The 12,621-nt window shown below is 39.0% G+C and overlaps 1 protein-coding gene across 2 annotated transcripts in view; it reads right to left on the reverse strand.

The window, feature by feature from the left end:
• Positions 1 to 1,164: 1,164 nt before the first annotated feature.
• The window catches only part of LOC108893852 (seizure protein 6), an 88,940-nt gene continuing 77,483 nt past the window's right edge, over positions 1,165 to 12,621 (reverse strand). Inside the window, exons 10-18 of one of the 2 annotated variants that reach the window (XM_018692265.2) lie at positions 7,121 to 7,317; positions 6,104 to 6,298; positions 4,881 to 5,072; positions 4,348 to 4,542; positions 4,121 to 4,159; positions 3,929 to 4,037; positions 3,744 to 3,840; positions 2,961 to 3,034; positions 1,165 to 2,104 (exon numbers count right to left, since the gene is read on the reverse strand). In XM_018692265.2, the coding sequence (XP_018547781.1) occupies positions 3,008 to 3,034; positions 3,744 to 3,840; positions 3,929 to 4,037; positions 4,121 to 4,159; positions 4,348 to 4,542; positions 4,881 to 5,072; positions 6,104 to 6,298; positions 7,121 to 7,317 (1,051 nt within the window). In that variant the 3' untranslated portion in view covers positions 1,165 to 2,104; positions 2,961 to 3,007. Of the gene's footprint in view, positions 2,105 to 2,959; positions 3,841 to 3,928; positions 4,038 to 4,120; positions 4,160 to 4,347; positions 4,543 to 4,880; positions 5,073 to 6,103; positions 6,299 to 7,120; positions 7,318 to 12,621 lie in introns of those variants that run through there. The other variant, XM_018692264.2, reaches the window with a different exon arrangement.

A 12,621-nucleotide genomic window follows, 5' to 3' on the forward strand; every position in this document is an offset into this window, starting at 1 on the left:
AATACAAAATGTATATGACAAAATATACACAGTTACTCCACAGATGTGATAGCTGATTCAACTTTCATTTACCCAACAGTTTAGCTGTTTAATTATAATATCAAAAACATCTTAGTCCCTTTAGTCAGACACCAAGAAACCTCAAACAAAGTGAGATATATGAAACTGCTAAATCTTCTGCTGTTACTTTGCCTTTTTTGCCTTTTGCCTTTCACAAAGCTACTGAACATGCTGAAAGCAACTGGTCCAAGTGAAGTGTGTCAATCCTAATGAATTGCCAAAAGGGATAGTTGAAGTCTTTATTTATAAAGGCCAAGAGATTTCCTATAGTTAATGTGTTTTTTACAATGTTTAGAGATGTCTGACAGTTTAGTTTCATGTCTGCAGCCAAGACATAGTGAAAAAGTCTTCATGACTTGTGCAGAAACCCATTCTCAGAGATTTAAACTCTGCAGAACTGATTTATGACCTTAACATGTTTAAGGCAGGCTCCAGCTCCCTGCTGGCAGGAATCTTAGTAAACTACAAACTCTCAAAAAATGGCATGGCTTTTGAAAACTACACAAATTCAAAAATCCTGTGTGATTCTCCCATATTTAAAAGTAAAATAAGTCTAACAGACCTTCAGTATAGTCTGAATCAAGTCCCACCTTATCAGCCAGAGCAGAGAGATATAGCATAACAAAAGCTTGGGGAAATGACCTTTACCTCCTGTATGACCTGTGGACATTGGCTACTTGATGTCATGCTGCCATCTAGAGGTGAACAACCTCCTTCCCTATATTGTTCATACCATTTGAATACTTACTACTTACTAATACTTAATTCTTACATACTGTGTTCTATACACTGGTGAAAGAGGCCATTTAAAGTATGGCAGATCCACTAGATCTTAACTGGATGTGAATGTTAGACTGATTATTAATCAAACACAACAATACTTTAAACAACAACTAATTTTTATTATTAATCAGAGGATTATATATATTTGAAGGTGATTTGGTTTCCTGGGTGTGGTTGGCAATAGCTATGATGCTAAAAGAAAATATCTTTTAGGGTGTAAAGGATATGCACAAAGGATATGAGTTCTATCTACAAATTTAACACAAGCAGATGCACCACAACAATGTGACATGAAATAAAAGCCCATCTGTTACACCAGGATTTATTCTGCACACCGCAGGATTTTATTCATTAATTTGCAACACAGGAATCAGTCTGGTGTTTGACTCAACAGTCTGCACCAGCAAGTTAGCTAAATCACATAATTTTTTATTCATTTGTTCTCACACTGGATTTCACTGGGTTTTATCTCAGGGTCTGCTCATGTTGAGGTGCAACCGCATTTCAGAACATACACAAACAAACTAGTTGCTACTTATTCTTTGAGGCAGACTTGACAGTGTGACATAAGAACAAAGTTATGTATAGCCTATGGGTCCCATATGTGAACATGAATCCTCTGAGGCTATATGCAGTTGGAATCATTCATCAGCTAGTAGGAAAATATCCGGCATCACTTGTTATTGTATGATGGAAAATAATGTCAGGCCTACAAATACAAAATAATAGCTTAATGAAAGATTTACAAACATTTTCACATGTGATTTCTCAGATTATAGTCAGTCGTGAGGCACTCATATTGGACAGGCAGTTTATTTACAAATAGCAGACTCATACACACACAAAAAATAAAGTAATACTGGCAAATTTTCCAAAGAATGTTGGGTAATGGGAAATTCGTATCCAACAGATCTCAACAATCAAAGCAGAATTTTCCTTGATCTCTATTTGCTACTGGCTCAGGGCTTCAAAAAGTACTCAAAAACTTACAATCACCAACGGTCATCAGCAATTTACTTTATAAAAATATCACCATGGTGACCCACAGATTCACAGATTTGACCGTGGAAAGAGGGACATATTTACAATAATCCACATAAAGGGGAAAATGGAAAGAAAACCACCTGGGAACAAAAAGAAGAAAAAAAAAAGGGTTGGAGGAAAAGATGAGCAGTGCAGAGAGGGTCCCAAAAGGCAAAGCTTGAGCAGTTCTTGCTTTAAGGTCTCTAAGTGGACACCTCTTAAATCTTTTTCATTTGTCCTGTGAAGACCAGACAAACAAAACAGTTAAAAGAGGATGGTACAATTTTAAACATTTTAAAAGCAGGAGTCCCCATTTACAATACAATAACTGTGCAATATTAAAATACAATATATATCTTTTCTATTTGAATGGTGTCATATATGCAAAATGACATGAATGTGTTTAAAAGAAAAAAAAAGATCTTTACAGTACAGACACAGATTTGTAGTTATTAGATGATTTATTATAAATAAAACTGGAATGAGAAAATGTAGACAATGAAAATGCCAAGGGAAAAAAAGAAAAAGAAGAAGAAGAGATAATGTTGGATGTGGCAACTTCAGTTACTGGAGCCAACACAAAATATGATCAGAAAATGTGAAAATATGTGAGAATGATGTTACAAACACATACAGTTGTTATGTTACAATGAAGAGACATCATTATCAGCCTTACTGAAATGTTGGGATGACAGAGATGCAGGGAGGGAGAGTAATGGCTTCAAACAGAAAAAAAAAATGTTTCTCTTCTTCTATCCTTTATTTTAGGTGTAAACAAACATGATTTGTTTTTCTCAATGGGTCACAAGCCTCATGATTGCACCAACATTGGGTTTCACAACTCTTATCACCCAGTGGGACTGGTTGTTCTGTAAATACAGAAATGTAGTTTCAGAAACAAAGTCTCAAGGAGAAAGAGTAGAATGAGTGGATCTGTTGGAGAGAAATGTGCCTACAAGGTGCAGATTGAAGCTCTGTAGTGAAACCAGATCAGAATGTGTGGCTAGGTTGGGAGAGGCAGTCAAAAATACATATGTGGCAGAGTGGTCAGGAAGCAAGTGAGGTGTGTTCTCGGCATCAGAAGGATATCTCACCTCATAGTTGTTCTGCAGTGCAGCCAAAGTAGACAGACTGATAGGGTTTAGTATCTACATTGAGTTTGCCAGTGCTGAAGGAGCAGAGGAAGAAAAAGATGAGAGGATGTGCCAGTTGCAATTGAGACCAGCACATGAAAAGAATTAACAAGAGAAGACTTCTAGTCACTAGTCACATAGCAGCCTATATCACAGTTGGGTGTATTGTACATATATACTGTTGTGACTTAACAGTCAGTTGAAAAACAGTAATCACTGGAAGATGCAGTAAAAGCTTAAAATTACTGGATAGTGTATTCTACCATTATATGGAAGCTATTCATTCAAATGGGCAACATCTGTGAATGAATAATACTGTTCTTTGTAAATAAACCCACAGTTTCATTTGTGCAGAGCAGTTTAGACTAGAAAATGTGCATTTACCACCTGGTGTGAATGCAGCATACAACATGATACATGCACATGAGAGATAATACACCACAATGTGAATGAAACAGAAAGTCTAATGTGTTACTGTCATTCCTCCAAGTGGATGAAGCATGGAAGTCCAGGATGCAAATGACCTCTGACCTCAGAGTAGGATGAGTGGAAACTGTTCTTATGAGGAACATTATAAGCTCTTCCTGATGAGTGACTATGGTGAGGAAAGATGAGGTGGAGGGTGCCCTCTCCTGGTGAAATATGAGATGACAACAGGGTGGCAGCCAGATGGGAAGGGGATCAGGACAGCACACTGGTGTTCTGTGAATCCACGTCTTGCATGTTCATGACATCTGTACTTACTCCACTCTCATAAATGGGGTTGTCAAAAGCTGACTCTTCTGTCATGTTGTCATACGGTGGCGAGGATGTCGGCATTCTGATAGACTTCCCTTGCAGTCTGAGCAAAGAGTGGAGAAACAGGGAACGTCCCGTCAAGGCTCATTTGATTGCAAACGAAATAAACAAAGTTTTGAGTTATTACTTACTTTGCAAAGTAGACATAAACCCCGAGGACAACCACCAAGATGATTGCGGTTGGAATAAAAACTGCAAGAGCAATATTGGTTCCCTCCATGCCATAATCCCTATTGACAACTAGAAGGAACAAACACAATTTTTGTAAACTATGTACGAAAAAGAAGTACATATTGTACAGCAATGTTTCAATCACGACTCACCATCTAGCCTGCGCTCATTCACATACTGGGTTGAGGGTGCTACAAAGACACAATTGCAGTTTAATCAGTATATGAACCAGGGTTATATAACACAAAGCACAGTGCATAAGAATATTACACTTACATATGAGATAAGTAGAAAGTCTTTGCGTTTGCAAACAGCAACAAAATCAATAGCACATTGTAAGTTTCCCAAATGTTTACCACAGTGTGTGAATGCGGTTTACCTCTGCAGGCAGGGGGAGTGCTATTCCACTGTGAAGGGTGTCCGGGGATGCAGTAGATGGTGGCATGACCGTGGAGCTCGTAGCCTGAGTGGCAGGAAAAGGTCAGGGTCTCTCCAGCTTGATAAAAGGCCTTTTCAGAGCTCTGCACACTGGTAGATGGGGCACCAGGGTTCCTGCATGGCTCGTACTTTTCAGCTTAGGGGAAGGACAGTGTCTTGTTTCACAAAGATATTCTTATGCAACAGTATAAACATAAAGGCAATTGACACATTAACTGGAGGAAAGGATTTGATCATTCTTGAGCTTTCAACATAACAACATTCTAAAGGTATGAGTTTGTTCTTTTATTTTACATAGTGAAACATAAATAATTCAGTATATCTGCGTTAGTCATAGTTTGTCACCAAGGAAACCAAGTAGCAGAAAATGAGCACAATAATGACGTGTTTATATTTATATATATTCAGCACACATGTGTGGTGTGGGTGTGTGCGGGGGTATGTGCATGCCAGAGTGACTTGTGTGCAACTTACGGACACACTTAGGCAGCCTCTCGCTCCACTTGGGTGTGGCTGAATCTCGGTTGTAGCAGGTGAGGAGGCTGTTACCAGACAGGACGTAGCCTTTATTACAGATGAACTGCACTGTCGATCCGACAGTGAATCGGTTGCCTGTGATCACCTTACGACTGTGTTCCACATTTCCAGGGTCCTGACATGTCATAACTGGTGAAAGATAAAAACTAATTATGATGATTTGTTATCATTGCTATCGGTGGTTATTTACATTTGTTGTTAATACTACTTTTCAGGGGTTAATGACTGTGTATAAAAATAGGCACTTCGGTGACCTGTTTTAATGCCACACAAGATACCTAGCACTATTCACAGTATGGGAAATGCAGCTCTGTAGCCAATGACCTCAAGCAGAGATGAGGCGTAGATTACAGAGGTCTGGTAAGCTCACTTCTTCCTAACTTCACACATATTTTTCTTCATTTTCAAACTTCTTGTATGCATCCCCAGTCAACACTGACTCAGGTGACATCACTTAAGGCAAAGGATCAGATTTTGCTCAGCTACCTCTGGAACCACAAAAGGCTTTATATAACTTTTCACATATGCTTGAGAATAGACTTTGATGAGATTGGTTGAGCTCCCCTTTAGTTCACAAATCACAGTTGCAACCAGTGCAACTAAGGAGGGTTGTAGGCACAAAGTTAGTAGTATTAGACAGTTAAAACGAGATCTGCTTTAGCAAAAAGAAATTTGAGCAACACTATTGTGTCAGTGTTTTTTTTTAAATTGTGAATTAGCCCCTTTAAAATTTATATATAAAAAGGTAATCAATCTCTATCCAATACCAAAATTGTGTTTATACTGTATACATTTTGTCTTCTGTTCATGGAACTGATGAGGCATTTCATTTCTTACATTTCTTTTAATCTGTTGAGAAAAAAAAATTGGGCTGTGTTTAAAGAACTTTCAAAAGCTAACCTCCCACTAGATTATTTTGCTAAGACTCAACTGCTGCATGTACTGTTGAGTGCTGTGATCTTAACTAAAACCGGTTACCATCAAACTCTGGAAGTCAGCAAATGTTCTGATTAACATTAACATGAATTTTATTACATACTATCACATAACTGTGGCTGTTCAATACGGTATATAAGCCAAAAGGACCCACACAGTATGTAACTGGTGAGGTCTTAACTCTCAGTCTCACTCCTTGTGTTGCTTTCTGTGCGTCCTCTCACCTTCCTCACATTTCGGCACATCGCCACTCCAAGTGAGATCCCACTGGCACATGAGGATCTCAGAGCCTATCAGCTCATACCCAGGGTAGCACTGGTAGGTGACGACAGTACCGTGGATTAGATCAGGGTGGGATGTGCTCTTCCAGCCATTGGTGATCTCCGGCAGCTCAGAGCAGGTGTCATTCCTCGGTACCTCTGTTGGTGTTGGACACGGAGCAGTTTATGTTAGGAGTTTTTGAAGAATTGCAAAATTCCAGAAATGGTGAGCACATAAAAAAAACACCGGGAAAGTACTGGGAATACAGAAATATATTAATGTGAAATTTTCTTGTATAATTAATATTAGATTTTCATTCTTTATACAGGATCTAGTTTGTAGATTGTTGATTATTTTCCTAGAGGAAATCCCAGCATTAATATGCAACAGCTTCCTCTTCGGGGAACAAATACGACTACAACATTGTCTGTTCTGCGCACACTAAACAGCAGCAGTTTGGGATGAAAATGTAAATACAGGGCTTGTGGTGTTTGCTGGGAGGAACACAGCATGTGGTTTGGCACCAGTCAATCTGTGCCTCCCTAAATGCAGTATACATGGCCAAGAACACAAAGCATTGGGCAAAAGCAGCTGATGTTGAAGTGCACCCTATTATTGTGTTTCTCTGTTTGGTGTTATCTAATCCTGTGCACCTGGGATATGCCAGAAAACAGATAGACAGAGGCACAGCAAGAGAGGAGGCAAAGAGCGGAACAAATGGACCTTTTTTTCCTAATTGCTAACCTGCTGAGTCCTGGGTATGAGTTTTATATTCCAGGCTTATTACCATTTTTCTGTTGTTGTTGTTGTTCCTTATATGGCTTGCAAAAAATAAATAAATAAATAAATAATAAAATAAAAAAAATTACTCTAAAAGACATCTATGAGAAAATTTTAAATTGTTAAAAGTAATTTTATTAAAAAGAAAAAAAAAATCACAATGTAATCATAGTTAAACCAAAAAAGAATCATGATCTTACCAAAGAAGTGGACCACGAAGCCATTATTGTAGCCATAGATGTTGGTGGCTGGATCGGACTGAAACTGAATAGTGACATCAGCCATGGATGTATAGAGCTTGAAGTGTGGCCGCGTGCCGCTGTATTGACCCAGGATGTTGGCCGTGAGGTCATCACCATCATAGAAGGTCAGCAGATCGTTCTTACCCACATGTAGTCTGTAGGATAAACATAAAAAATGGTTACATTGCTTCCTGATGATATGACTGAAGGTTTTTCATATAGAGTACAGCGATACTGGATGTCCAGTGTCTGCGGTTATGTGACGTGTTTGCTCTTTGTATTTTGCTCAGGGACATAACAGTTAAGTGACTGAGTACACTCTTTGGCTGATGAAAGCAAAAGCTGATGACATAAGGCTATGTCAGCAGCACTTGGAAAAATATTAATTCTGTTTATATTGGATGGATCTGATGTGAAGTAAACACTAAATAATTCATGATGTATGACTGTGCCCCCCCCCCACACTGCTCTCATGAATATGTACTAAAGTGTATATGTGCAAATATGAGCATAATATAATAATATCCTTTAGGTCACTAGACCTATAGAAAAAGCATATAGTACATTGTAATGTTTACATAAAATTTAATGTAAGGCAGACTCTGCTGAAAATGATTAACTTAAGAATGCATTAACCTTTTCCGTTTGGTGATTCATATGTCCTTGCCCTCTTTATAGAGCATCAGTAAAGCTTGACATTTATTCGCACACATGGGATGGTGAATGGTGAAAAAAAAGTAATAGGCTGCAGAAGTTGTATTTCCCTGCTAATATAATAAGCAGACGAAACTAGTTGCTCTTTATGTGCCTTAAGGCAGGCATCAAAATAGCTCTGCAGACTGGCGGGATGATTGTTAATATTCACAAGCTGTGCTGAATAGAACAGTAATAATTAGTGCAGCGCCATTCTTCACACATGTCGAGGAGCAAAGCTTTGTGGCTATGAATCACCTGTCTCCCTGCATAAGTTCTCTGCCCTGCTATTTTCATGTTCATTATGAAGCAATCAAACTACTTGAGAAACCACTGTTTTCTCAGAACGGTAACAAATAATACTCCCTGCCTTTCTCTAAACAGCAAGCTGTGACACCTGGAAAAAAGAAAACATCACATTTCCAGCTTAACTGTAGTTGTGATCACACCTCGTTCTCAAGTCGTCTCACTTCCCCAGATTTATCTGTCTTTGTCGGTGATTTATTTTAAACCTGCAAAAATATCCATATTTCTAAGACAAACATTTGCCGATTTATGTAATTAGTTAGGTCAAACTCAAAACATTCACCAAAAATAAATGTGGTATCAGAGAATTTACTGCTCTCAGACTAAAGAACTTCATGGAACTGCACTCCTGGCAGGTCAAATGTCGACATGAGAGTGAAGGAAGAGAGAGCTGCACAGTTATAACGTTGATGCAGGCTTCATAGTTCTAGCTCAGGGAATCAAAATCTTAAGACATGTTGTCTTGTTGAGAAACTGAAGAAAAAAGACAGACAGGTCACATAGCACCTGAGAGATATATATAGAGTGTCTGACAGGTGATTCAAATCATTGAGATTGCAGGGCAATCAACATTAATGTAGAATCAGACTTCATAGAAATGTCAAACTTTATCAAGAAAGCCTTCAAACATCCATATGCACTCACTCTAGGAACCAACAAACTCAAAATAGAAATTCAAAGATTATAACCACTGGGTAGAAATACACATGCAATGCATACATTAAAATTCAGCAGTAAGTTTGGAGAAGAATAACAACATAACAAACATGCATTTCAGTATGTAAAGAATATTTAAAGTTAAATTAGAAAACCCTTTAGACTGGTCTGAAATATAAATATACTAAATATAAATGCACATTTCTCAACAAAGACTTAGAAAGTAACAACATTTGGGTGTATATATAAAAATAAAAATGCTAAATCTACAACACAGTACTGTCATGCATCAACATTAAAGTTGCTCCAAATGGCAAAAATAAATCTAATTTGCATTATGTTTTAAAGATGAATTAAAGTTAAGAGTGTTTGTTAGCATGGTCCTCTGGGTAAAAAGGTCATGATCCCACAAAGAAACAAGAACACTATCTATCTCAAATTCTGCTCTCCAGATATTTTACTTTGTGATAGTTACACTGATTTTTCTATTTTGTGTCACTTCCGCAAATATACGACACACAACATATGGTTGATGAATAACCTCTCTGAGAGGTCTATTTCTGTATTCACATTGATTGCCCTGTGAGCGCACTGATTTGATTCAGCTGTCGTCACATTATATAAGTCAGTGTGATGGTTTGGAGGGTATTTTATTTATTTAAGCGTCAAGAGAGCAATATATGTTGAAACGTTGATACACAGGTTTAAACATGAGATGTTGCAGTGGAGTTGAGTTTGGGGCTCTCTCCTCTTTTCTCGGCATTCTCAGATTGACCATCGGAGCCCATGAGGCTACAGACAGCTGAACATGAGATGTGAATATACACAGACTACCCACATTTTTCTAGCTTTGTTGAAACAAACACCAGTCGTGGGAGTCTGCGATGGGGCCTGCTTTATCTGTGATTGACAGAATTTTATGACGATGAAAGGGAACAAATGACCTGAGTCTGTTTACCTCTCCTCAATCTCTTATTCACATCCTCCCCCACAGAATTTCCATATTACTCCTGAGTAGAAACAAGCTGCAGTTAGAAATCAAAGGAATGCACCCACTTCAGCTTTAATTACCCAGTCTAGGAACAAATCCTATGCCTATTTATGTTGACTATTAGCATTAACCCACAAGGTGTATATCCAAGAATGACTAGTTGAGGCGAGCAAGTCCCTGAGGGCAAAATTTTAAGACAAAAACATCAGAATGACACAATTCTGTCTACTTGTGCACTGCTCTGGTGGTAAAAAAAAAAAAAAATTGGACAAAAGCAAATCCCTGCTTCTCCTGACAGACAATGCCAGTTTCCTTTTGTAACACCTTATTTGATGCATACTCCATGATTAAGATGCACCCTGCCCACACACAGCAACTGCGTGGAATGACAGACAATGGGGATTTTTTAGTTGTCGGAGAAGTAGCAGTATCTGGTCTGCAGGTTCACAACCCTCTGCAGAATTGGACAGAGTCTCATCTAATTCAGTCTTGTCACAATAAAACAGGGGGTGTCCATCAGTGAAGTCCATAGAGCAACACGGCAGCCAAATTGTTTGCGTCTTTCTCTATCTCCACATCTCAACGCTTCACCTCTATTCAAGTGCCATCCTCCACCTGCTGCTCATGTCAACAAGGCTATCCACCTTATCGCTGCACTGTATTTCACCTTATCTCCTGCCATTGCTCTTCCTGCATTCAGACTACCCTAGAAGGAGGGACATTGTGCTGTCAGTTGGCAATCTTACCATGTGATTTACCTCAAGTCTCTGCATTTCATCGTTTTTCTTTTGCCCCACAATGTACAGGTTTTGTACCTGCTCATATCTTCCACAGCACATGGACATTTCTTTTTCTACTTCCACAAGGGGCTAGTGCTTAATTTCACTGCTTTTACCTGTAACCCATTCTACTCTCCTTTGCTGTATCTTCTTGACACCACAAGCCATATTCTGCAGCTCATTCTACGAACCTGGTAGGGTGAGTGCTCAGTGGCGTTGCTGATGAAAAACACAGCTGTCATCCCCTCATCTGCAGAATTGAGCTGGTACAACTGAGTTTTCAACAATTCAAGTCCTTTTTAAAACAGACCGCTGAAACACCCAACTGTCATTGAAGGGGATATTTAATCCATCAACTCCATGCAGTTAAAATCAAAGTTAATCTAAAATTTGAAGGACGGGAAGAAAGAACTAGACAGGATGTGAATATTTATTTAGAATACAACATCAGACTGAACCTGTGCTTCTCAGTGTCTCATTTGCATCATGGACTTCTGTTTTTTAAACAAATTTTGATGGCTTCATCCCTCAAACTTCCTGTAACATCAATACTAAACTCTGCTTTTTCTCTCTGACTCCCATTTCAGGAATTTTGGTCAGATTTCTATACAAGATGCTAGGCCAACACAGCAGACATATCCAAAAAACATCAAATTTCTAGTCAACAACAATAGTAAATCACATGCTTCCCCATATGACACATTGTCACTTTTACCACTGTCTGAGTTTCCTAAATAGTCTCCCCAGTCACCCAGACTCATCAAGAATGCTGTAGTCAACCCACTGACCCCGTCCATTTGCTCCACTGTCTGAAGTGTATTCAGAACCCTGGTGACAACACGGAAGAATGCCAAGCGAACAGTGCCTTTAGTCCAGACTCGCACAGCAGTCTGTGGTGAGTCACTGCAGGCCGGTCAGCTGCCTTCTATGTAGCAACCTGGCAATTGCTTCACCCAAATGTCACCCCACCTGGCTCCTTTTTAAATGGTTTCCCCTCCAGTCAGAAAAGCAGCCACTCCACTGATGACTAATATTCTAAATAAATATTCACATCCTGTCTAGTTCTTTCTTTCTGTCCTTCAAATTTTAGATTAACATTGATTTTAACTGCATAGAGTTGATGGATTAAATATCCCCTTCAATGACAGTTGGGTGTTTTAAAAAGGACTTTTTAGAGAATTGTTGAAAACTTCTGTGCATACCAGTTGTACCAGCTCAATTCTGCAGATGAGGGGATGACAGCTGTGTTTTTCTACAAGCCTCCTAGGCATTTTGTCACTTTCCCTGACCTGTCAAGTCTAAAAAACCCAACAAATCTCCTGTAACTCTCAACAGAATGGAAATTGCTTTCACTGTCAAGACTTCAACCTCCTTTGTCATATTCACATATTTAGCATTTAAATTGTTCCAGGCACCTATATGCATAACTCTAGCACATGTAGACTTGCTGCTGTAATTCTAAGAGTCTCCACAAGAGGACTGTATAAACCCAATATGTCCTCTCTAGAGTGCCTCTGATCCTGCTCAGTGAGCTGACACATTCCACTGTAAAGCAGACCTCCTCGCCATCTTCAATTGTGAAAACATTTGTGGATAGACTCTAAATGCTAAAATCCACATGTGAACCATTTACCCTGGCGTCTTCCACAGGTGGGGATATCAGGTGTAACTCATGTCTCCTGCTCTTGCTCGAGCCATGCTCCATGCTAATTAGCAAAGAGCCAGCCCTCCTGTTTGGCCTAAATTAATTAATCAGTCCTCATTATGCACACCGCTCCTCTGTAATTGCCAGCACAGACACAGTGATGAATGATAATATAGAAAACATTCTCATTAATGTGGAAAAAGTGTGTGCCCACCCTTATAATAAGACAGCTCTCATCCACAAGAGCCTTTTCGCCACTTAAACATGCATAACACATACACACAAATAAACACCCTTTCACACAAATTACACATTGGCCAAATCTTCAAGAGTGATGTTCTCAAGCTGAGCAGACCTGACATGAGGGTAATGGTAGGGTCTGCGGGGA

This window comes from Lates calcarifer, linkage group LG20, assembly GCF_001640805.2.
Source record: "Lates calcarifer isolate ASB-BC8 linkage group LG20, TLL_Latcal_v3, whole genome shotgun sequence".
NCBI lineage: Eukaryota > Metazoa > Chordata > Actinopteri > Centropomidae > Lates > Lates calcarifer.